At 40.8% G+C, this 26298-nt stretch overlaps 1 protein-coding gene across 2 annotated transcripts; it reads right to left on the bottom strand.

Annotated features, from left to right (window-relative positions):
- Window positions 1-1994: 1994 nt before the first annotated feature.
- Window positions 1995-25102, bottom strand: LOC132563163 (uncharacterized). 2 transcript variants are annotated; one of them, XM_060227919.1, is made up of 7 exons: window positions 24963-25102; window positions 23002-23774; window positions 12198-13042; window positions 10734-11131; window positions 10084-10510; window positions 7469-8153; window positions 1995-4712 (listed from the first exon to the last, which is right to left on the bottom strand). In XM_060227919.1, exons 2-7 carry the CDS (start codon window positions 23458-23460, stop codon window positions 4515-4517), a joined length of 3012 nt encoding a protein of 1003 aa, XP_060083902.1. In that variant the 5' UTR covers window positions 23461-23774; window positions 24963-25102; the 3' UTR covers window positions 1995-4514. The 2 variants fall into 2 exon arrangements, with proteins under 2 accessions (XP_060083902.1, XP_060083903.1); XM_060227920.1 differs by lacking the exon at window positions 24963-25102 and having other exon boundaries at window positions 23002-24094.
- Between the last annotated feature and the right edge of the window lie 1196 nt (window positions 25103-26298).

Genomic DNA, 26298 nt, shown 5'->3' on the forward strand with positions numbered 1-26298 from the left:
ACCGTCAATAATGACACACAGGAACAGACCAGAAACACCGTCAATAATGACACACGGGAACAGACCAGTAACACAGTCAATAATGACACAAAGGAACATACCAGTAACACCGTCAATAATGACACACAGGAACTGACTAATAACACCGTCAATAATGACACACAGGAACAGACCAGTAACACCGTCAATAATGACACACAGGAACAGACCAGTAACACCGTCAATAATGACACACAGGAACAGACCAGTAACACCGTCAATAATGACACAAAGGAGGAGACCAGTAACACCGTCAATAATGACACACAGGGACAGACCGGTAACGACGTTAATAATGACACACAGAAACAGACCAGTAACGACGTCAATAATGACACACAGGGACAGACCAGTAACACCGTCAATAATGACACACATCAAAACAGACCAGTAACACCGTCAATAATGACACACAGAAACAGACCAGTAACACCGTCAATAATGACACACAGGAACTGACTAATAACACCGTCAATAATGACACACAGGGACAGACCAGTAACGACGTCAATAACGACACACAGGAACAGACCACTAACAAAGTCAATAATGACACACAGGAACTGACAGGTAACGACGTCAATAATGACACACAGGAACAGACTAGTAACACCGTCAATAATGACACACAGGAACACACCAGTAACGCCATCAATAATGACACACAGGAACAGACCAGTATCACCGTCAATAATGACATATAGGGACAGAACAGTAACGACGTCAATAATGACACACATGAACAGACCAGTATCACCGTCAATGATGACACACAGGAACATATCAGTAACACCGTCAATAATGACACACAGGAACAGACCAGTAACATTGTCAATAATGACACACGGGGACAGACCAATGACGACATCAATAATGACACACAGGTACAAACCAGTAATGACGTCAACGACAGCACACATGAGCAGATCACGTGTTATAAAATATATGATACTAAAGAAGAAAAAACTGTCTCATATGTTAAAATGCAGGCAGAATTTCGACAATAATCGAACGTCTGTTATATCTGTCTTAAATGTTTGACAGTTGATGCGATGGTAAAACACTTAATCGCCGAGCTTATCGGATTATCGGTCCACAGTATTCATCTGACAGCTACACCAATTAATTTTAATGGTGTGATAAGGGATCTGCTAGAGGACATGGCCGCGTGCTTACTCTTCATGTTCTCGGATTGACCTTTTCCACTAGTTCAAATCAAATTAGTACGTTTAAACGTTATGTTTAGCTCCACATCCCTCTCTGTTTCTGTTTTTTTATACAAGCATACGCTTTAACATCGGTAACCATACGTATGTATCACGTAGTTTGAAATTCCTTCGCCAGCAATTACAATTTATCGTGTCACGTTTATATCCACGAAGAGATATCCGTGCTTTTTCCTAAATCAATATATCAGATCAGATAGGAGTTACGGCCTCCTTCCACCACTGTCTCCACGCAACTTGCAACGTTAAACTTCTTTGTAATCAATAGATCCAAATCTGACCACTACACGGAGCCGTCAAGATACATCCGGTTCCATTGAGGTTTCAGATTAGAACGTTGGGCACCACCTATTGTGTATAATTGGGTGTAATGGCGTAGACTTATTTATATATACACATAGTTCCTGTGTTTAACACGCAGAGCGTTTCATTAAGAACGGGTATCAATGAGGCCATATCAAGGAATTGAATGGTAACTTGGTGTTACGTAACAGAGATATTACAGAGCGTAGTAACAAGTTCCCGGTTTTCTGTGCGTGTATTAGCGTTCTAGTCCCTATATTTTGTGAAGAATTCCCTGAGTACAGAATCTACGCCACACCGGCGGCACATCGCGTGCTGCTCGCGTGAGGTAAGTATGCCTAAACCGTATTCACGGGAAATGAGACTTTTTGAATTGCTGCAATTAACTTGTTTCGACCGAGAGACAACTGACAACAGACACGCAGATATATTCAATATTTTCTTTAATCGACTGACATCAAGACGTACACCAAAACTTGGTACACAAACATGATATATACATTACTGATTTAGTCCAGGTGAAAACCCGGCTTGCGTGGAGCACGCAAGCGCCAAAATTGGATTTCCTTTTCCTGCAAATTGGATTTCTTCATAAGCGAGAACGAGGCTTTCTTGTGTAATAAAACCGTAGGATGTCGTTAATAAGCAACATTTCTGAGAACGTCCTGCGGCATGAAAACTCGTACTCTGTCACATAGCGTCATTATAAACACTCATAAACACCCTTACCGCATTATGTCGTCAGCTTGCGACATTACCGAAATCGAGATTCGGTGCTGTCAGGACCTCGTACTATGTTTCTTGCGACATAACTGATAACGAAGCCCTTAGACTGAATTGCATTCTATGTCGTGAGCGCCAAAACCCAGCGACATCATGATATAATAGAATGTCACTGGCGACATAACCCAGGAGACTTTGTAACAGTATGATATCATACCATATCGTTAGTTACATTACTAACCAGGCTCTGTGACGTCCTGACATACCATATCGTTAGCTACATTACTAACAAGGCTCTGTGACGTCATGACATACCATATCGTTAGCTACATTACTAACAAGGCTCTGTGACGTCATGACATACCATATCGTTAGCTACATTACTAACAAGGCTCTGTGACGTCATGACATACCATATCGTTAGCTACATTACTAACACGGCTTTTTGACATGATGATATCTTACCATATCGTTAGCTACATTACTAACAAGGCTTTGTCATGTCATGACATACCATATCGTTAGCTACATTACCAACAAGGCTTTGTGACATCATGACATCATACCATATCGTTAGCTACATTACCAACAAGGCTTTGTGACATCATGACATCATACCATATCGTTAGCTACATTACCAACAAGGCTTTGTGACATCATGATATCATACCATGTCATTAGCGACATCATACTAACAAGGCTCTGTGACATCATCATATCCTATGTCTTAAGCGACATAACGGAGGGCGAGGCTGTGTGACATCAATTCATGCTGTCATTAGCGACATCACCGACAGCGAGACTCTGCGACATCTCATTCTGTCGTTGGTGACACTATCGAGAGCGAGGCAAAGCGAGATTAATTGATCCCGCCTTTACCGAGAAAATTTTACGACATTGTAGTGACGGCAGAAAACAATCTCACTACGCCTAAAGTCGGCTCTAAAGTTGTCGTCCAGGTGACAATGAACAGCAGTGTGGCAGACCAGGTTTCTACCATACCTATCGTCAAGAGTCTCAATACTGCTGACCCTATGACTGAAATAATCAACAAATCCCGTGCACAATAGTAATATATTACAGACAAAATGTAATCACTAAATCTACAGCTGCGTTTTCGTCATAAAAAAAATCCCTCCTAGTTGCTTGACATTATCATATTTCGACCCTTGAAATTGCATAATCCTACGCTAGGATTTCTACAGTACACACACACATATATATATCTGCATAGTAAGACAACACATTACGTATAATATGCATCACACGAAACATTTGATTTAGTTTGCGTCTACGTACATCAATATGTTAATGGCTGGCGATCCCTACTTAAACTGCACTAAAGACAGTTGAAGCATGGGTGATATTGCAAAAACGACATCCCGTGTAGACTGACAGAGGAATGTAAACATAGATTACGTCATGGAGAAGTCACGTGTCATCGATCACCAGGGAGCCCTGATTGACCGGAATCCACGTCACCCACTCAAGTATCCGCAGGCACCCACATCAATACAAAGTGATGCCCACCTTACAAACAATAGCCGTTGATCAATGCGGCTTTATTGCAGTTAATTTATGACATATTCAAAAGCGCCATCTAAGTGTCATTTCGCTATGTTAAAACATCACAGGAGCTTCCCGTGATTAAAACATCAAGCGTCATCTGTTCAGCATCCTAGATTAAATAAGTACTCCATAGCATTACACTGGCGTTGATCCGAGTGATTCTGGTCCGATTCAGGACCTGGGTCATTGACTAGTACCCCGTCGAGGGGAATTGTCAGTCTACACAAGTGTTTCACACTCTGTCAAAGTGACTCTCTTATCTAGCACAGTCTACACTAGTTATGTCAAAACACGTAGCACCATTCAACATAATAACAGTTTACATAAATTGTTTGTCAGTTTTGACATTACATTATCAACACGTAATTCACCACAACCTACTATTTCTATCAGTGTATTCTTACATCATCAAAAGATGTGTGGTACGTCACATAGAAAAAGGACTTCGAAAAATGAAAGTAGGATATCCCTGATTTAACACTGTATATGCTGTTCTGTCTACACGATCAGCCAATGACCTATACCATCTCGCTCCGTACACAAAGGGTCGAGGTTCGGGACTTTCGAGCTGCGCGAAATGTACATTTACAAATAAATAACAGTGCTCATGTAACAAAGATGTCTGGAAACATTTTGACACGTGTGGTGACGTCATCACACGGACAGGCGCTGGGACGTCTTGAGTTTGCAGTAGCTACACGGATGAAAGAAGCGGCTCATGTCTTGCACGTGCCTTGTAACAGCTTCACTGAGAATGATGGCAGGGCCGACTTTCATGCCGAGGTTGCGAATAAGAGCGTCCGTGGTCAGGAGCGGTAGGAGCTTTCCTTCTATTCTATGTGCCAGGAAAGTCTGCAAACAAAGAGAAATGTTAGTACACGTGATCACGTGGTCTGACACTTGCCCAGAATTCGAATTCTGCAACTTAAATGATTAACTATAAACAAATGATATTTATAAAAATCATGCGCAGGATTTGGATAAACATTTCATTCATTGATAGTAGGCGCACGGCTAAGTTTCTTTAGCTGTAATGTATTTATATCGTGTTCCTTAATGTAATGTCGTGTGTAGGATCCGGATAGCCTGGCATTGTAAAGGATATATCAGGTACTAGCTGACCGTCAGTTAGGAAAACATGTATCATATACAAGGTTTAGTCTGTCTAACCGTTAGATATAACAAATGATTTAGTTAACTGTAAGTTTGATCCGTCTAACCGTTAGTTATAACAAATTATTTATTTAACTGTAAGTTTGATCCGTTTAACCGTTAGTTATAACAAATGATTTAGCCAAGTGTAAGTTTGGTCTATCTAATCGTTAGTTTAAAATATCCTTTGTAAAAGTCACCTTGTAGCAACAAAAATATTTGCCCTCTCAAAAAATAACATTTTGTATCAGTACAGTGTGTATGGAGAGGAACAAGAAAGGGAGGTAGACTAACTCACGGTAGGCACACACAACCTTACATCCACATCCTTACACTATACAAAAAGCTTTTAGACATGGGAGATAAAATACATATTAATTCACAGTCCGGAACGACTTTCTGTCTAGTCGGTACTGAAACCACTATACATGACTGATTCCGCAATTGTGTCACGTGGGGGACGCAATCACGCGGAAAAATTGGAAACTCAAAACTAAACATAAAGATTAAAATTCTGTTGTGTACGAGTAACGATGACAAACGTAACTGCAATTAACACAGTTACGCACCGGACGTATACCACAGTCAGACATCCGACGCTGTAAGCAACAAACGTTAGTTAAAAGGTATGCTCCAGTTAGGCATCCGAATTTACTTATGAGCACCACGCGATAGAGTATCTAGGTGGGACATCACGTGATTATTTGTATATAAGTACTTTAACTGTCTTATTACCTGTGGGTTGATACCTTCCGTTTTACCTGTCTATGTCTATGTCTGTGTGGTACCTGTCTATGTGGTACCTGTCTGTGTGGTACCTGTCTATGTGGTACCTGTCTATGTGGTACCTGTCTGTATGGTACATGTCTGTGTGGTACCGGTGTGTGTGGTACTTGTCTGTGTGGTACCTGTCTGTGTGGTGCCTGTCTGTGTGGTACCTGTCTGTGTGGTACCTGTCTGTGTGATACCTATCTGTGTGGTACCTGTCTGTGTGGTACCTGTCTGTGTGGTGCCTGTCTGTGCGGTGCCTGTCTGTGTGGTACCTGTCTGTGTGATATCTGTCTGTGTGGTACCTATCTTTGCGGTACATGTCTGTGTGGTACCTGTCTGTGTGGTACCTGTCTGTGTGATACCTGTCTGTGTGGTACCTATCTTTGCGGTACATGTCTGTGTGGTACCTGTCTGTGTGGTACTTGTCTGTGTGGTACCTGTCTGTGTGGTGCCTGTCTGTGTGGTACCTGTCTGTGTGATAACTGTCTGTGTGGTACCTGTATGTGTGGTACCTGTCTGTGTTATACCTGTCTGTGTGGTACCTGTCTGTGTTATACCTGTCTGTGTGGTACCTATCTTTGCGGTACATATCTGTGTGGTACCTGTCTGTGTGTGGTACCTGTCTGTGTGGTACCTGTCTGTGTGATATCTGTCTGTGTGATACCTGTCTGTGTGGTACCTGTCTGTGTTATACCTGTCTGTGTGGTACCTATCTTTGCGGTACATATCTGTGTGGTACCTGTCTGTGTGTGGTACCTGTCTGTGTGGTACCTGTCTGTGTGATATCTGTCTGTGTGATACCTGTCTGTGTGGTACCTGTCTGTGTGGTACCTGTCTGTGTGGTGCCTGTCTGTGCGGTGCCTGTCTGTGTGGTACCTGTCTGTGTGATATCTGTCTGTGTGGTACCTATCTTTGCGGTACATCTGTGTCTGTGTGGTACCTGTCTGTGTGATATCTGTGTGTGATACCTGTCTGTGTGGTACCTGTCTGTGTGATACCTGTCTGTGTGGTACCTATCTTTGCGGTACATGTCTGTGTGGTACCTGTCTGTGTGGTACTTGTCTGTGTGGTACCTGTCTGTGTGGTGCCTGTCTGTGTGGTACCTGTCTGTGTGGTACCTGTCTGTGTGATAACTGTCTGTGTGGTACCTGTATGTGTGGTACCTGTCTGTGTTATACCTGTCTGTGTGGTACCTGTCTGTGTTATACCTGTCTGTGTGGTACCTATCTTTGCGGTACATATCTGTGTGGTACCTGTCTGTGTGTGGTACCTGTCTGTGTGGTACCTGTCTGTGTGATATCTGTCTGTGTGATACCTGTCTGTGTGGTACCTGTCTGTGTGGTAACTGTCTGTGTGGTGCCTGTCTGTGCGGTGCCTGTCTGTGTGGTACCTGTCTGTGTGGTAACTGTCTGTGTGGTACCTGTCTGTGTGGTACCTGTCTGTGTGGTGCCTGTCTGTATGGTACCTGTCTGTGTGGTATCTGTCTGTGTGGTAACTGTCTATGTGGTACCTGTCTGTGTGGTACCTGTTTTTGTCGTTACACGTATGTCTGTCTGTAGTTGCCTTTATGTGGTAACCTGTCTGTTAATGTTTCGATGGCGTGGTACTATTTTAATACACCTGATTAGTCACTGACTAGTCCACAGGTGGCAGCACTGTTCAGTATACGTGAAGATAGTACTTACCTTTGCGTATGAACTACAGCCCTCCAGTTTAGAGACGAAGTCGAACACCTTCTCCGCTGACCAGTTCATGATGTTTTCTGGATTATCAGCTCCACATTTACACAATAACTTGGAGCCTTTTAGGTCCTTCTCCTGCCACATGGAATGGTTATTTTTTGTCTTATGACGATGGCTATTATGTGTTTTATGAATGTTCGATTTGTCTCCTTCGGGACTTTTTTCGTTTGGCAAATTCATCACCATTTTTTTTTTACAATTGTCAACAGATTCTGACGATCGTGGTAATGGTGAAGCTAGGTAGTCATTGTTACTACACTCGAGTTTTGTACGTTTCGTGGAGAGATCAAGTGCACAGGCAGTGTCGGCTTCTGCAGGTCCCCGTTTGCGGGAGTTACTCTGACAGGAATGAGGTAAGGACGGTGACTCCTTGGGACTGGGGTGGGGTACGCACGAGTCGAGGATAGGGTAAGACATATGCGGGGGTCGTGGTGGCGCCATGAATCCCGGAAGTCCACTATTGGGTGGCATGGAACATAAAGATGAAATGGATGTGGTTGTAGGCACCTCGCCACGCTGACTGTTAGGGCCGAGAAACATGGAGTAGGGATTGAACAGTCCGGGCGGGAAAAGCAAATCCGGAGTCCACATGGAGAAGTATGGGTCGTGAACAGGCGGAGACAGAAAGCTATAAACACAAAGACATGGTATTAATGTCGACATATTCATCACAGTGATGGGCGCCAAGTTTGTAAAGACATGGCGACCGCTAGCAAAATTAAACTGATAAGGTCAATTGGTAGGACAGTGAACCGTTGTGTATAATCAAACATTACAACTATTCGTTGTCCTTAAGGCTGTTTTGTATGCATGTTACTGAAATACATTACTGGAGGAAGTGGTTTTCTGGAACATATTCATGTTATTGATAACTTGTCGGTGTTGGTTTTATCACAAACTAATGCATCACACTATCGATTACGGACTAATCGATCATCAAACGAAACCACATAAATATGCATGAGTTGACACAAGGAAAGGCACATGTACATGGGTGTGGGGCAACAGACCAACCGAAATCATTCTACTCTCCCTGATAAAAGTCATTTAGTTTCATACCAATTTCTGATTCATGTCAGCTATCAACACGACAAAGAAATGCTAATTATCTGCGGAGTGACTGTGGTGACGGAAAATACCATGACTGTCGACTAAGTCTGACTCGGAGGCTGAATCGTTCCAGATCCTACGCCGGCAATCCTTGGATGGTATCACGCAACTATGCAGATAGGATTCCGGGTTGTTTTTCCTGGGGAATTATTTACGTTCAAAGTAATGCGATTTTTTGACATGACCATCCATTCTGGATTAATTCTCATGAGATCTCTCTATGCGGAATCACTTTATAACACCACTAGAATCGTGACCTTTCGTGAGCGCGCGCCTACCCGTACAATTAAATCCCCTGCCCGTCCTCAACACGACAGCCCCGCCGAGGCGTGCCGTGGTGGATCTGTACTTAGCACATCCACACTTCACGAGAATAGGTATACCGGGAAAAAAACCTGCTACAAATTACAGACACCATTTTAGATAAGATTACGACAACGTACGTAATACATAGTCGAATTAGGTACATTTTCGTTACAATATCCTTGTTTCATAAACGATAAAAAGCTTTGTCATTGTACGTCACAATCACGCGGCACTAAGATTTCGATATTTTCTCGTTTTAACTGAAGCCATGTATCACTACATACGAAATATAGGATAACATTGTATATACCTAGCTACACATCAATTCGCGATGCGCATCAGCGAGATCTATATCACAACAGTGTATTGATTACTGCCGTACTTAGCTTAATATGTACAGTGTACATAAATGTGTTTATAATAACATAGGGAGACTTCTGTCGACAGAGCTCAATACGGAATCCTGGTGACGCATCTCACAGTTGCATAAATGTCGGATCAATGCTAGATCGGCGCTGTTACGGTTTCACGGACCTCTCCGCGCTATTAACCAGATCTGCAGTCATACTACGATATTAGACAAAGCGTAAAAGCGCCAAGGAACAGCTGTGACAGAAGTGATTAAGGCATAATTACATTGGATTTTTAAACAATTTACTACTTGCGTCAGTCGCTAGACGTCTCGCAATCGAACGTGCCGCTGTTGGCCGCGTGGTGCTCGGGGAGCGATTTGCTGCCGGTAGAGACGGACAGTCGGAATCGTTCAGCTGATATCGAGCTGATAAGATTGTTCCTTAATTCATACTTTCTGTTGCGAATGTAGAGATGGATATGTACTTTGTTGAACAACGTTGGTCGTTAAAAGTACATGTTCATACATAACGAACAAACCCAACCTATTTCCTCAAGCCGAGTCCCCGGATAATTCCACTCCATTATCGCTAAGCTTGTCCTACCGCTTAAAACTCAAATGATGGTGCGAACTTTTCTAACTTCATGGCATTGACTTATTATGTCAACAAATCTGTATCCTCTACCTAGAAAGGTCTATATAACTTCCCAATACCCTGATATCTACACCGTAATGTACCTACCTGACAGCCCCACCCATATAAACATCGCTTATCAACAATATCACTTACAAAGGGTTGCGTTCCTGTTTGGCGGCGAGAACCCTCATATAGTCATTGTAGTCCTTTTCCGAGGATGATTCCTTCTTTTCTCGTGTAGATAATTTCTTTACTTTGTCGGCCGGAGTGAGACGAGCAGATGGACTGGAAGTCCGAGACTTATTTGTCCTCTCGTTGATATCCTCCGACTCCTTTTTCATCCACGGATACAAAATCCCTGCTGATGGAAAGGAGTGTCGGTCACTGCTGCTACTTCCCCGCTTTTTGTTAAGAAATTCCATTATTTCACTTGGCGCGGAAGTTGAACGTTCAGGATGCCTCTTTTGATGAAGGTTAGTGGATAATGAGTGACCTTTCGAGACTTTCCTTTCCTCCGTACAAGGCGTCTGTCTTCTGGAATCTTTTCTTTGTTCGTCTATTATTTTTGCAATTTTCATTTCTACAAAAGAAAACGAAAACAATAACAGACCTATTATATAATGTATGGTATACAGTATCGACCAATTTATTTATACCGTAAATCACTATAGGTGATAACATAACCCGTACGACCGAATTAAACATGGAAATGTTCTATAACATTACTACACAGTTTATTGTAATCCATAAAACGTGATCTATATAAGTCCGGCAGTATTATCGAGATATATTCACAGGCATACCTGTTGGTAGTGGATTTCTGATCGGCGGTGTGGGCATCTGCCACATGACCTTGTTCAGCTTCGCTTCGTCTATATCCTGTTCTCGCTTCTCCTGACAGGACTCTGTTGTTTCTCCTGGGTTGTCTTTTGAAAACTCGGGCATGCTTTCCCGTCGTATTTTGTTGATGTCGTCCATTCCATTATTTGGTTCAAGCATGTCGTGTCCATTGTCTTTAGTGAAATCAGACGGATATCCTTGTTTCTTATCGGAGGGGCAATCCGTAGTCTTCTTAGAAATGTCACTAGGACTGTCCCTTTTCCTATTGGTCAGGTCGTGCTCTCGTCTCTCCTTCGTCACCTTTTCTCGGTTGACCCGCAGTTGGTCTATGATGCTGCCTAGTTTAGACTCTCTAGCAGGACTACAAAAAGAAAAAAACCGTTTATTTTAACATGAAAAATACTTTCAAATGTTCTGTGTGAATATTTAACTATATTGTAACACGTGAGTTTATAGTATATATACAGGGTTAGTGTATAGTATATATACAGGGTTAGTGTATAGTATACAGGGTTAATGTATAGTATATATACAGGGTTAGTGTATAGTATATATACAGGGTTAGTGTATAGTATATATACAGGGTTAGTGTATAGTATACAGGGTTAGTGTATAGTATATATATACAGGGTTAGTGTATAGTATACAGGGGTAGTGTATAGTATATATACAGGGTTAGTGTATAGTATATACAGGGGTAGTGTATAGTATATATACAGGGTTAGTGTAAAGCATATATATACAGGCTTAGTGTATAGTATATATACAGGGTTAGTGTATAGTATACAGGGTTAGTGTATATAGTATATATATATATACAGGGTTAGTGTATAGTATATATATACAGGGCTAGTGTATAGTATACATTTATGTATAGTGTATATATACAGGGTTAGTGTATAGTATATACAGGGTTAGTGTATAGTATACAGGGTTAGTGTATATAGTATATATATATATACAGGGTTAGTGTATAGTATATATAAAGGGTTATTCTATAGTACATTTATGGGAACAGCTCAGAGTGTATTTATAGGAACAGTTCAGAGTGTATTTATGGGAACAGTTCAGAGTGTATTTATGGGAACAGTTCAGAGTGTATTTATGGGAACAGTTCAGAGTGTATTTATGGGAACAGTTCAGAGTGTATTTATGGGAACAGTTCAAAGTGTATTTATGGGAACAGCTCAGAGTGTATTTATAGGAACAGTACAGAGTGTATTTATGGGAACAGCTCAGAGTGTATTTATGGGAACAGTTCAGAGTGTATTTATGGGAACAGTTCAAAGTGTATTTATGGGAACAGTTTTAATTGTTTGTACTTATATAACTGTAGCCGATGTATATGTGTGACATACTCATATGGAGTATTACAATGGTTGTAGTTTTGAAATAGACACTAATTACCCAACAGCTTCAATAATTACCTTGGACGCTTAGAAGATGATTTTTGTTCCTCTACTTTTTGTTCATCATCTTCTTCTTCCTCGTCCTCTATTTTGTGATCCTCGTGGATCTCCTCCTCCTTTGCCTCCTGGTCTGAGGTCACCTCTTTCTCAGTCAGAGTTTCAACAGTATCGTCCTTTTTTTCCTCGCTGATTTCCAGTTCCGCGTTTTTCTCCACCTCCTCGTGGACACTGTTTGATCCCTCGTCTGTCGGTTGTTCAGTATCCTCCACTTCCTCGGCATTGTCGTCCTCTTTGTCAGATAGACATTCTCCTGACTCTTTCTCTCCAAGCTTCGTGTTTTCCTCACCGTCATCACCCACGTCGTTAACTTTCGTTTCACACTCGGATGGCACTGTCTTTTCCGGCACATCATCTGCTGTTTTCTTGTCACACGATTTGTCTGTCTTTGAACAAGAATCGCTTTCTTCGCTAGACTCAAATGAAAACACGTCCATCTCGTTTTTGAAATGTCCTTGTGTTGATGCTGATTGTGGATTTGCATTTTTTGATTTCTCTTCGCTTTCGGAGGACACTTTGTCTGTCTCCGTTACTGAGTCCAGAAAATCTACATCGTAATTTTCCGTCGAGTCACTGTTTGCATCCGAAAGGTCACCCTCACCATTCACTTGCTCTTTGCTAAGTTCTGCGTTATTTTTTCCTCCTTCGAAACTGCCGCTGACTGCCTGTTCCTCACCACATTGAACTTCCGTTTCCCGACTCTCCCCATTTTCCTCGCCGGCCGAGTCAAGATTAACGTTAAGTTTTCGGCGACCCCTACGGGCAGACAATTGTCGTTTCCCACCTTTCTTTGGTCGTTTAGCATTCTGCAAAATATGAACGAATGTATAAACATATTGATTTTACGTTCGATAAGTTTCCTTTTTGCGATTCTTTTCCAGGATAGCTGTCAACGATTGGTCTGTCGTAAATCTTAACAACTAAACTAGTTTGTTAATTCCTAAAAAAAGAAAAGCCCATCAGCGGAGTATTCTAAACCCATTACATTAATGTCGTGCCGCCTTCATTACACAGCCGATAGGATACTGTCAGGCTTAAAGCATATGCGTTCAAACTATAACTAAGTTGCTGATATAGACTGGAAATAAGGCAGACGGGAACTCGTTTGTAAACAGTGTAGCATTATGGTGCGGTATCGTATTAGCGAGATAGGGCAGATAACACGTGTGATCGCTTTGCCTATAATCTGTATAGTGATCAGACGCAATACTTGTTGTGTTTGAGCTTGAGTGTGGTTTACGACAAGTCACGAATCCGCCTGGTTAAATGAAGCGTCTCGGCTAAATACCCGTAATATCGCTATAACGCAGGCTTTCATTTGTAAATGTGTTAAATAAAAAAAACAGGCCCGGGCGCATGTATATACTGAATACGGGGTCGATATGGGTGTCCGTGTGTGCGTCATTCACCGACAAACAGTAACTTGGTATACAAAGTGACAATATGTTTACACGTGTAGGGGAATCGTGCATATTGCCGCGCATGACCAAAAGTCGTACGATGTTTTCTACTCAATGCAAGTTTATCTAGGGGTTTAATCTACCGTAGGTCTATTTTGTTTTGAGAGTTCGATTTATTTCAGCCACATAACTAAAGCATACGACACGGTGTAACATATGTAGATGATAGGCATTACAACAAAGCGGCGCACTCTGTCGTATGTGGACCGTGTCGGTTATATCAGCATACACGAGTACAGTTACCAGTTTAAATACACTCACTGATAACAAAGACTGGCCGACATTCGTCCGCTAGGTGTATGGTCACTTTTAATAATGTATTCCTACTTAACGTGTTGTACATGTGCGTTCATGCCATTCCCCCCTGTTTCTTTGTGTTGAGCACGTTTCATACCCTCGTCAAGCATTGATTTGCCATCGATCGGACTCTGCTAGTTTAGACTATCGATTTCCGTATTGACTCGCAGTTGATATATGTACAACTTCAGACGGCGGCGAACACACCGTAACCCGAGGCGCTCTACAGCCCGATCGCAAATAATGAATGCTGAAATTGGCGACAAACGCGAGCTACGCAATGAAAAATAACGTTCAACTAATATTCCTTACTGCGGATCGATGGCACTAAGCGTTTATTGGAATAGATGGTGACATTGTAACGTGGCCTACAGTCTGTATTACTGTAACTTTTTAATCATTATCTATATACAAACTTATCTATATTTAATTTAAACACATTTTATTTAGAAATTTAACACAACTTAAAAGTTCGTCTTCTCCCATAAAACATGTCGAAAGTACATGAAATTAAAACTAGTTCTATTGAGCCGTTTAAAAACCATATCTCGTGGTTTGATCTACTGTCCACAGTTCGCTTGCTCCCGTGAATTTTTTTATACAAGTGTCACAACTTGCCACGTCGCCTGACGAAACTACCCCTGACTGAAGTTCGTCGTGAGTCAAATTTACGGTCGTTGGGTTTATCGATTAACACACCGTGTTATGTTATCGATTTTTCAATATCTTGGTGCTATCGCTACAAAATCGATCACTTGATAAAACAGTAAGCTCATTATACGCTTAAAACTCGCCCCTCCAACCTAATCATATCTGCAGTATTTAGATCAATGGGTAGCGCCCTGTAGTTTCTGCTGTACGTGGATCGCTGCCGCTTTAGATAACATTTATCCCGTCGCCAGAGTACATGTTGTAAATCCCCTCTATCGACGGTATACCTACGTGAATCGCATATTGATTTCACGGACGTAGTAACATGCGTCAATCGGGGTCGCTCCAGTGTTTCACGCCGGAGAGGGTGTCTATCTACGAGCGCTTTATCTTCACAACATATCTATTTTAGTCACCGCTAAGACGAATTCTGTCTAAAACGCTTCCCTTCGTGTTCACAAAGGTTATTTATTTCTCGTAAACTATTTCCACTTAAGAGATGCGGGTATACACGTACGTACACGTGTATACTGTACGTGCAGTAATTCTCGTCACACGTACGCGGTCGTACGGATGAACAGCATATGATGAGGGCGCCACATACTCCCGTGGGACTGAATCCGCTTCCCGCTGTAAAGACATTTGGAGCCGTTCACGCAGAATCTGTAGACGGAATCACCGACGATAGCATGAACGAAATTCCCCCGCTAAGGTTTATGTAGCACGACGTCGTGCCACTGGGGCGGTAAGGCTGTCGCCGGCCTCCCAGCTGTTGTGGCACATAAAAACTGCCATAACGATTGTCTACGGGTACAACTCGTCGGGCGCTCCCTTGGCAGTTACTGCCAGTACACAACGGTATACGGGTAGAACATTTTTGTGCTTTCATATCGACTACGGAATAACGTGTAGTTAGGCAATTTACATCCAAGTCAATTGTTATTAACAAGTTTAATAAAAGTCTGTTCTTTCCTCGGTCGATACGCATGTTTGACTAATCAATAGAAATATGTGATCCAATGTATTTAACTGACTGGCGCGACATTTACGTTGTACTTGGTGTTAAGCGGTGGTGTGCTGTTTATATTCACGCGAGACCACAGGACTGTTTCCACACCCGCATTCCTTATCGAGCAGGCTAACAATTACGTGTACAACAGCGATTATTCATATTTCTCGGCTAGTACGTGGGTGTGGCGGATACACAATCCTACACAAGCATAAATAATTCTGTGTTCATGTACAAACAGAAAGCCTGTATCAATATAACCGACAGGTTAGAGAAACAACGACTTACGGAAACAGTCTGACAGTCCGGAGTAATATAACCGACAGGTTAGAGAAACAACGACTTACGGAAACAGTCTAACAGTCCGGAGTAATATAACCGACAGGTTAGAGAAACAACGACTTACGGAAACAGTCTAACAGTCCGGAGTAATATAACCGACAGGTTAGAGAAACAACGACTTACGGAAACAGTCTGACAGTCCGGAGTAATATAACCGACAGGTTAGAGAAACAACGACTTACGGAAACAGTCTGACAGTACGGAATAATATAACCGACAGGTTAGAGAAACGACTTACGGAAACAGTCTAACAGTCCGGAATAATATAACCGACAGGTTAGAGAAACAACGACTTACGGAAACAGTCTGACAGTCCGGAGTAATATAACCGACAGGTTAGAGAAACAACGACTTACGGAAACAGTCTAACAGTCCGGAATAATATAACCGACAGGTTAGAGAAACAACGACTTACGGAAACAGTCTGACAGTCCGGAGTAATATAACCGACAGGTTAGAGAAACAACGACTTACGGAAACAGTCTAACAGTCCGGAATAATATAACCGACAGGTTAGAGAAACAACGACTTACGGAAACAGTCTGACAGTCCGGAATAATATAACCGACAGGTTAGAGAAACAACGACTTACGGAAACAGTCTGACAGTCCGGAATAATATAACCGACAGGTTAGAGAAACAACGACTTACGGAAACAGTCTGACAGTCCGGAGTAATATAACCGACAGGTCTAGTGAAACAATGACTTACGGAAACAGTCTGACAGTCCGGAGTAATATAACCGACAGGTTAGAGAAACAACGACTTACGGAAACAGTCTGACAGTCCGGAGTAATATAACCGACAGGTCTAGTGAAACAATGACTTACGGAAACAGTCTGACAGTCCGGAGTAATAAAACCAACATGTCTACACAGCGACTTACGGAAACGGTCTGACAGTCCGGAGTAGTATAACCGACAGGTCTAGTAAAACAACGACTTACGGAAACATACACCTTTTTATAATATATTCTTTACAAACAACTTACGGAAACAGACACTTTGATAATATATTCCGTACAACAACTTACGGAAACAGACACTTTGATAATATATTCCGTACAAACAACTTACGGAAACAGACACTTTGATAATATATTCCGTACAACAACTTACGGAAACAGACACCTTTTTATGATATATTCCGTACAAACAACTTACGGAAACAAACACCTTTTTATGATATATTCCGTACAACAACTTACGGAAACACACAACTTTTATGATATATTCCGTACAAACAACTTTCGGAAACAGACACTTTTATTATATATTCCGTACAACAACTTACGGAAACAGACACTTTTATAATATATTCCGTACAAACAACTTTCGTAAACAGACACTTTTATAACATATTCCGTACAAACAACTTTCGGAAACAGACAACTTTTATGATATATTCCGTACAAACAACTTACGGAAACAAACACCTTTTTATGATATATTCCGTACAACAACTTACGGAAACACACAACTTTTATGATATATTCCGTACAAACAACTTTCGGAAACAGACAACTTTTATGATATATTCCGTACAAACAACTTACGGAAACAGACACCTTTTTATGATATATTCCGTACAACAACTTACGGAAACAGACACTTTTATAATATATTCCGTACAAACAACTTTCGTAAACAGACACTTTTATAACATATTCCGTACAAACAACTTTCGGAAACAGACAACTTTTATAATATATTCCGTAGAAACAACTTACGGAAACAGACAACTATATCATATATTCCGTACAAACAACTTACGGAAACAGACACTTTTATAATATATTCCGTACAAATAACTTGCGGAAACAGACAACTTTTATAATATATTCCGTACAAACAACTTACGGAAACAGACACTTTTATAATATATTCCGTACAAACAACTTACGGAAACAGACAACTATATGATATATTCCGTACAAACAACTTACGGAAACAGACAACTTTTATAATATATTCCGTACAAACAACTTTCGGAAACAGACAACTATATGATATATTCCGTACAACAACTTACGGAAACAGACACTTTTATAATATATTCCGTACAAACAACTTACGGAAACAGACAACTATATGATATGTTCCGTACAACAACTTACGGAAACAGACAACTATATGATATATTCCGTACAAACAACTTACGGAAACAGACAACTTTTATAATATATTCCGTACAAACAACTTACGGAAACAGACACTTTTATAATATATTCCGTACAACAACTTACGGAAACAGACACCTTTTTATGATATATTCCGTACAACAACTTTCGGAAACAGACACTTTTATAATATATTCCGTACAAACAACTTACGGAAACAGACAACTATATGATATATTCCGTACAACAACTTACGGAAACACACAACTTTTATGATATATTCCGTACAAACAATTTACGGAAACACACAACTTTTATAATATATTCCGTACAAACAACTTTCGGAAACGGACACTTTTATAATATATTCCGTACAACAACTTACGGAAACAGACAACTATGTGATATATTCCGTACAAACAACTTACGGAAACAGACACTTTCATAATATATTCCGTACAAACAACTTACGGAAACACACAACTTTTATGATATATTCCGTACAAACAACTTACGGAAACAGACACTTTTATAATACATTCCGTACAACAACTTACGGAAACAGACAACTTTTATAATATATTCCGTACAAACAACTTACGGAAACAGACAACTTTTATAATATATTCCGTACAACAACTTACGGAAACAGACACCTTTTATAATATATTCCGTACAAACAACTTACGGAAACAGACACCTTTTATAATATATTCCGTACAACAACTTACGGAAACAGACACCTTTTATAATATATTCCGTACAAACAACTTACGGAAACAGACAACTTTTATGATATATTCCGTACAAACAATTTACGGAAACAGACACTTTTGAAATATATTCCATACAAACAACTTTCGGAAACAGACACTTTTGAAATATATTCCATACAAACAACTTTCGGAAACAGACAACTTTTATAATATATTCCGTACAAACAACTTTCGGAAACAGACAACTTTTATAATATATTCCGTACAAACAACTTACGGAAACAGACACCTTTTTATGATATATTCCGTACAACAACTTAGGGAAACAGACAACTATATGATATATTCCGTACAAACAACTTACGGAAACACACAACTTTTGAAATATATTCCGTACAAACAACTTACGGAAACAGACACCTTTTTATGATATATTCCGTACAACAACTTACGGAAACAGACACCTTTTTATGATATATTCCGTACAAACAACTTTCGGAAACAGACACCTTTTTATGATATATTCCGTACAACAACTTACGGAAACACACAACTTTTGAAATATATTCCGTACAAACAACTTACGGAAACAGACACCTTTTTATGATATATTCCGTACAACAACTTACGGAAACAGACACCTTTTTATAATATATTCCGTACAAACAACTTACCGAAACAGACAACTTTTATAATATATTCCGTACAAACAACTTTCGTAAACGGACACTTTTATAACATATTCCGTACAAACAACTTTCGGAAACAGACAACTTTTATAATATATTCCGTACAAACAACTTACGGAAACAGACAGCTTTATGATATATTCCGTACAAACAACTTTCGGAAACAGACAACTTTTATAATATATTCCGTACAAACAACTTACGGAAACAGACAGCTTTATGATATATTCCGTACAAACAACTTACGGAAACAGACACCTTTTTATGATATATTCCGTACAACAATTTTCGGAAACAGACACTTTTATAATATATTCCGTACAAACAACTTACGGAAACAGACACCTTTTTATGATATATTCCGTACAACAACTTACGGAAACAGACAACTTTTATGATATATTCCGTACAAACAATTTACGGAAACAGACACCTTTTTATAATATATTCCGTACAAACAACTTACGGAAACAGACAACTATATGATATATTCCGTACAAACAATTTACGGAAACAGACAACTTTTATAATATATTCCGTACAAACAACTTACGGAAACAGACACCTTTTTATGATATATTCCGTACAAACAACTTACGGAAACAGACACCTTTTTATAATATATTCCGTACAAACAACTTACGGAAACACACAACTTTTATGATATATTCCGTACAAACAATTTACGGAAACAGACACTTTGATAATATATTCCGTACAACAACTTACGGAAACAAACACATTTTTTTTATTAATATAAAACCAACAATATATTTCTGTACAACTACAACTGACGGAAACAGAAAACTTACTAAATACCTACAAATTCTGTTAAACTACGACACGGGAAAATATTAAACATGTTTATATGAACATTTTGATGTTGAAAATACAAAAACTAACAGAATTAAAAATAAATTAATTTATTACATATACGTAAATTTCTATCAAATGTGCAAATCTGGCCAGACAGAGCACGTTCTATTACGGAAATTTCAAAGGTAATTGTAGGTCAGACTGTACGCAATCTCTGGTCTGATACGTGGCTGCAGGCGTGCCTGACAAGTCTAGGTATTGATATCACCGGACGGAACATTGTGTGACATTATCTCCAACTTGGCCGATATCCAGTAAAAACAGACAATACTCGCCATAAGATCGATAACCAATTGGTTGACTTTCGTCAATTTAATATGGCATTATTAACACGACATTCTGTCGTGCCTGTTTAATGACACTAGACGAAGCGCTTTTAAGGCAATGCCTATTTCCCAACAAATATAAAACGGCCGTAAATACTGTGTTTATTGTGTTACACCCCCAGCAACTACGGAAAACATTTGCAAAGCGCGTGCACAGTTGACCTCAGATAAGACAGTGGTGCGTGTCCTACCAATAATGACGGACGCAGTTGCGTGCGAACTTTTACTGCGTCGCGTCGAGTGAGACGCGCTATCGGATATAACCCCGTGGATTCTCTTTCAGCGATCATTACATTTCATTTGCATAATGAGGCACTGTGAGGGTTCCTTGGAACGGTTTGTTCTCAGTGTCACGTTTAGCACATTAGTCATGTCCATGGTTCAGCTAACATTCGTGCCGTATTCATGACAACCTTTTCAAAATTTCGTAACCGAATACCCCGTGCTGGTAATCCTACTAACTATCTCCAACATACATTTACGAAACGGCAAAATCATTACTGGTGAAACCCGCCGCGAGATAGATCACGTAGCCTCGGACGTCTATATTACACGAAATTTAAACTTTTAGACGAGTTTGATAGCGAGATAAATAAATGAGGCACGAACGTAAAGAATTTAGTGTTTTTACGATTTTGTATTTTATGAGTAGCGTGCGTGGCTAGGAAGCAGTAATATAAGTCAGTGTCTGACGGGATCGATCGCCTGGGAACACGTGTTTCAGTATTACGTGGTTATCAGACCTCCGCTAGATATCGTATCATACACCGGCCTATCACTCTATACCATCATATTTATTTTGTGTACGAGTTCCGCCGATCGTACCCAGTGCGGTATACTGCCCTAAGTACGATCGTGCGTCAATCATTTACTAGCACGCGGCATGTCCCGGGCGAGACTTTCACACAGACCAGAGGGCTTGTTGTTGGCATATACGTATGAGAAGTGCCCAAGGATTGATCATTTACGCATCGCTGATTTCGACGATTTTCTAAATCTACCTCGTCTAAAAACGGCGGGAAAACATTGATCTCCTCCGACTTGCATATTATTACCGTGATCTGGTGTGCAATATCGGCAACGTAAAACGGTTAGTGTAGATCACGACAAGCACTCCCCGTAGTGCTGTGTTCAGACGAGTGACGTACACCGGCTAACTCGTGTTAATAATTAAATAAAAAAACAGTTCGGCGTATTAGCCTGGGCTATGTACGATAACACTAACACGCCGACTAGTCTCGTTAACAATTTAGTTCTGCCATTTCCTCCTCCATGCTTGAAATAACTGGCGACAAAGGCTCCGAAACGCAAATAGGATTATTGAACTTTCGATTGCGAGGGAAGTTATTTTTAAAAAGTCTTAAAATTTAGCCAATTAAGATCCGCAGAAGAGGATTCTATTTAAATGTTCGTCGTGATCGGGTGATTAAACATGCGAGACATTAAACGCTCATCAGTTTAATTTACAGCACGTATAAAACCTGGCAGTTAAATATTGGCCGATATAATAGTGGGCAGTACCTCACGTACTTACACACACACTAACCATGTACGAAACGCTAGACCCGAGGTAACGATTTCCTGTAGAACAAAATTAAGGCCCCAGAGAAATCCATACAGCGGTTATATCGCCTCTGGACAAAGGATTTCGGAGAATTGGCAGTAAATGCCTTATGTCGGTACTGGCCGGAAGGCGGCAGGCGACGAGATTACACCCCAGTTTACCTCAACAATGAAAAGAATATTTATCTGATAATGGCTGGAGCTATTACGACAGACCTTTGGTAGAACCCCGCTCAATGGCGGCTGTCTTAATGGCTATTGTAAGTTGGTATGACACTCGGTTAATCAAACAGACTTATAGTCACGTAGGTATGACGTACATAAAGCCAGATACATATAACGAAAGTCACACGCAATATGTCTATGTGTAACACAAGATACAACAACATGATATACACAACAAAATCTACAATGATTTTTAATCGACAAGGTATACACATACACACACGCCTGAACAAAATTGTAGTGTCCAGGACTTCGATCCACCTTAACAGTCGATAAGAATTATATACGGAACAAAAAAGTAATGATTTCAATTAACACTGACGAACAAAATTAATAACATATGTCAAAATATTGTTCACACATATAACAATATGTATAACGGCTATTGAAATAGCAGCCCACGACGAGCGTGTCGCCGGGGATATATTTAACGATTTAGTCTGTTGTTCTACAGAGTCGTTTTAAGACGGACATTTTAAAGTGACAACTTACCTTAGACGTTCCTCCCCCTCCTACAGAAAGGATTCCCTTGGAAAAGAGAAGCTTGATGCTCTTCCCTTGGTGCCTAATGGAACGTTTCCAATCTTTAGCCGTTTCCCTTCCACTTACATACTGAAATTCATTAGGAGTCAACCACGACCCCTGAAAGGACAGACACGACCCTTTACTGCCCTGGTAAAGTTTCGATAAATACATTAAAGCCTTATTGGGTCCACATTCTACCTCCAGGACAGTATCCCCCTCCTTCTCTATGGGACACAAATACTCCGTGGCGCCGTCCACAGCTTCTAAGTCTAACACCTTACTTACGGAAACTTTGTCCGTAACACTGTCCGATTTGGTTTCCGTATCCATCTCACCTTCTTTGATGTTGTCAGATTTAAGTTTGGCCTTTTTTCCACGTTTCTGTGTTTGTTTCGATCCATCCGTAAGCACTCTCTTGCCTGGCATGTTGACTAGTGGTTAAATCGTACACACACACTAAACGCGTCTTTCTCCTCCCAGCTATATAATTATAAATTGGTCATGAATACTTCAAGTGCGGATATCGTAAGCAGAGCCGGTACACGGCAAACACACACACCAGCGCGATAGTTCATTATCTGTAATTACTTATCGCGTTTTTGCGTAAGTATACCCACAAAGTACTAATCTTTCAAGCATCGTGGCGAACAGCAGTTTGTCCTGACTTCTCACACCCACATGTGTTGTGTGACGGTTTTAAACAGCGTGGTCTTGCCGGCGTCAAAGTTCCCGTAACTTCTCTGTTCAAGTAAAGAAAGAGAAATAATGAAACAAGATTTCCGTAAATCCACACCACCGTCTGTGTACATGTAACAATATACTAGCATAGCATCGCTGACTCCTTTGTATACACAAGTCACGGTTTTTTAAATTCGTCAGTCGATCGTTCTACCACAACTTGGACTACTACAAAGTAAAGCGCGTTTACGAACCCACACAAGTGGATATATTTAAAGTATGAAATGTGACGAGTAGATGAGAAAAGAAAGAACACAATCTCCGTAGCTAGTCTACTTCCTGCAGGGGGCAGCCGGCGAGCGTCCGTCGAGGCAAGTAACAATCAATAACAATACTTCTCGTGTAGACTTCTTATCTGTCACGTCCACAAAACTTAGTGGGCTTTACCCACGCACCAGCACGGAAACAGTAAATCCCCAACGCTCCACTCTAACTCGTGTTAACGAATGACGATAAACAAAGAAAACATTCCGAAGCCCGCGCGGCGTGACAGAATCTACGTTTGTAAATTAGAGTGAAATTTGAAGCGACGCGTAATAATTTTGTTAGTGTAGAGCCCCGTATCCGTTATGCGTCGTCAGTTATTGGGTCGGAAATCACGAAAGATCTAAAAGCAAACTAGTGGAAATCTAATCCATAGCGAACTAGGGTCAATACGTATCGCCGAGCCCGTCTACATCGCAGGATACTTACACTCCACTCGTTTCAGAGCAATAAAATGAAGGGACGAGAGTTTGTCAAAAGCATTCCGTCGTAGCTCGCGGCTTTAATATTATCCCTCTCTGTAAATCGTGCCTCGCGATTGGCACTTTTATTGATAATCGGCAGGGAGATTACTTAACTAAGCAGTATCGCTTTCTTCAATGACGGTTCTTTGTTGTTAGAGCTATTTTCCGCTTATAGAAGATCAATACCGCCCCAGGTCTTTATCGAATCATCCTCGCGTCGCCCAACACTTATTGAAAGACACGCCGACTTTCCATACAAAAATCCATCGCAACCAAAGTAAATGTTCGGTTTAAATTGTATCCATTTACGTTGTATGTTGTTACACAGAAAAGCGTCTACATGTACCGCGTGTTGTAATGATCCTAGTCTACAACGTAATGACGACAAAACCCCGACAACTATTTACCATAAACCCTATCACACACGTGGACGAAATTTTCTAAACAATCCTTGTGAATTACCTGCTCCGTAGTTTTCTACAAAACCCGCATCAGCCCAGTAAAACACGTCCGTGGTTGTCGTCTGGCAGGCGCGCACAGAGCGAGAGCAGTTCACTCGCCACACTGCCACGGTCCCGGAACAAAATGTCACGAAGTGCGATCTACGGAAACACTCACATATCCGTCCTGGTGTGGGCAGCACCGCGCGTCGAGTGGCCCGCTGGCCAACAATACAGCGAGTTACGTATGTACACGACAATGGCCCCAACATTCACTCCCGATCGGCATTTAGCCACGAAACGATCTAGTTACCAGTGTGTCGTGTACAAACAATCAATTTAAGCTGTTTCCATTCGTCTCGTAATTGGTCACCTGTGAAACCGATCGCTATGTTAGTCGACGACAATTAAACAACACACCGCGTGCTATTTGTGTAGGATATAAATAATATATCAAAGGATCTTTTATACGCAAGTTCTATTATTTCCAATGACGTAAAGGGCGATTTAATATCGTGGCTTTACTAGCCTGGCACGCCGCACTGAAATCATATTTCCGCAGGAAATGATACGTGTGACGAATATCCGAACGATCGGATGCTGAAACATAGACGTGCAGCTTGGATCGACAGAGCTTTTTTCTACAATTATTGTGACCCCCTAATTCCCGCCGCTGAACATTGCAGAGAGAAATGCGGAAATTAATAGACCGTACTGTTACTGACGCACTCGCCAAGCCCGACACACACCATGTTATATCCGACAATCAACTCAATTGATTTAGTTTTTATTTGCACGCGGTACTGTACGTTATCTTGCATTAGCATGGCATTGGCTAATTTGATAAAACATAAAATCGATACCTACCCCTTCCCTAAACGTGTTGACAACATAAACATACATTCCGTGTATATATTATTCACCGCCTGTATATGGGTCTGTTCTATTATCATATACAATATTAATCGAAACAGTCGTTTGACACAACACCACGCGACAGAAAGGATTTTTGTAACGATCTAATTGTTTTCTTTGTTGTATAAAACCAGCCTGCTATCTTTAAATAGACAAACAACCGAAACATTTCGTTTGATAATACATGTGGATTTATTGCCGGTCAACGACGGACGGCGGTGCTTGTGACGAGATCGTCAAACATCCGTCCGCGTAGCATTATCTTGAATTACCATTGACTACCCCAGTCACGTAGGCGCACGTTCGTATAATCGACAAAAGTGACACCACGTCATAAATTCTCTTCAAACACATTATCTACCGGCATAGGAACTTACGGCGATAACATCTCCAGCCCACTTAAACTCAAATATACACGTGGACAATTATAAATGTGTTAATGC

Source organism: Ylistrum balloti, unplaced genomic scaffold (assembly GCF_031769215.1).
Source record: "Ylistrum balloti isolate Yb309-2 unplaced genomic scaffold, AGI_CSIRO_Ybal_v1 Utg371614, whole genome shotgun sequence".
NCBI classification, from domain to species: domain Eukaryota; kingdom Metazoa; phylum Mollusca; class Bivalvia; order Pectinida; family Pectinidae; genus Ylistrum; species Ylistrum balloti.

Coding starts and splice junctions, on each gene's coding strand:
- LOC132563163 (XM_060227919.1), bottom strand. CDS start 23,460: ATGCCAGGCAAGAGAGTGCTTACGGATGGATCGAAACAAACACAGAAA. Junction 13,043..23,001: donor GAGGGGGAGGAACGTCTAAG/GTAAGTTGTCAC, acceptor CATATTTTGCAG/AATGCTAAACGACCAAAGAA. Junction 10,511..10,733: donor CAGAAATCCACTACCAACAG/GTATGCCTGTGA, acceptor TTTCTTTTGTAG/AAATGAAAATTGCAAAAATA.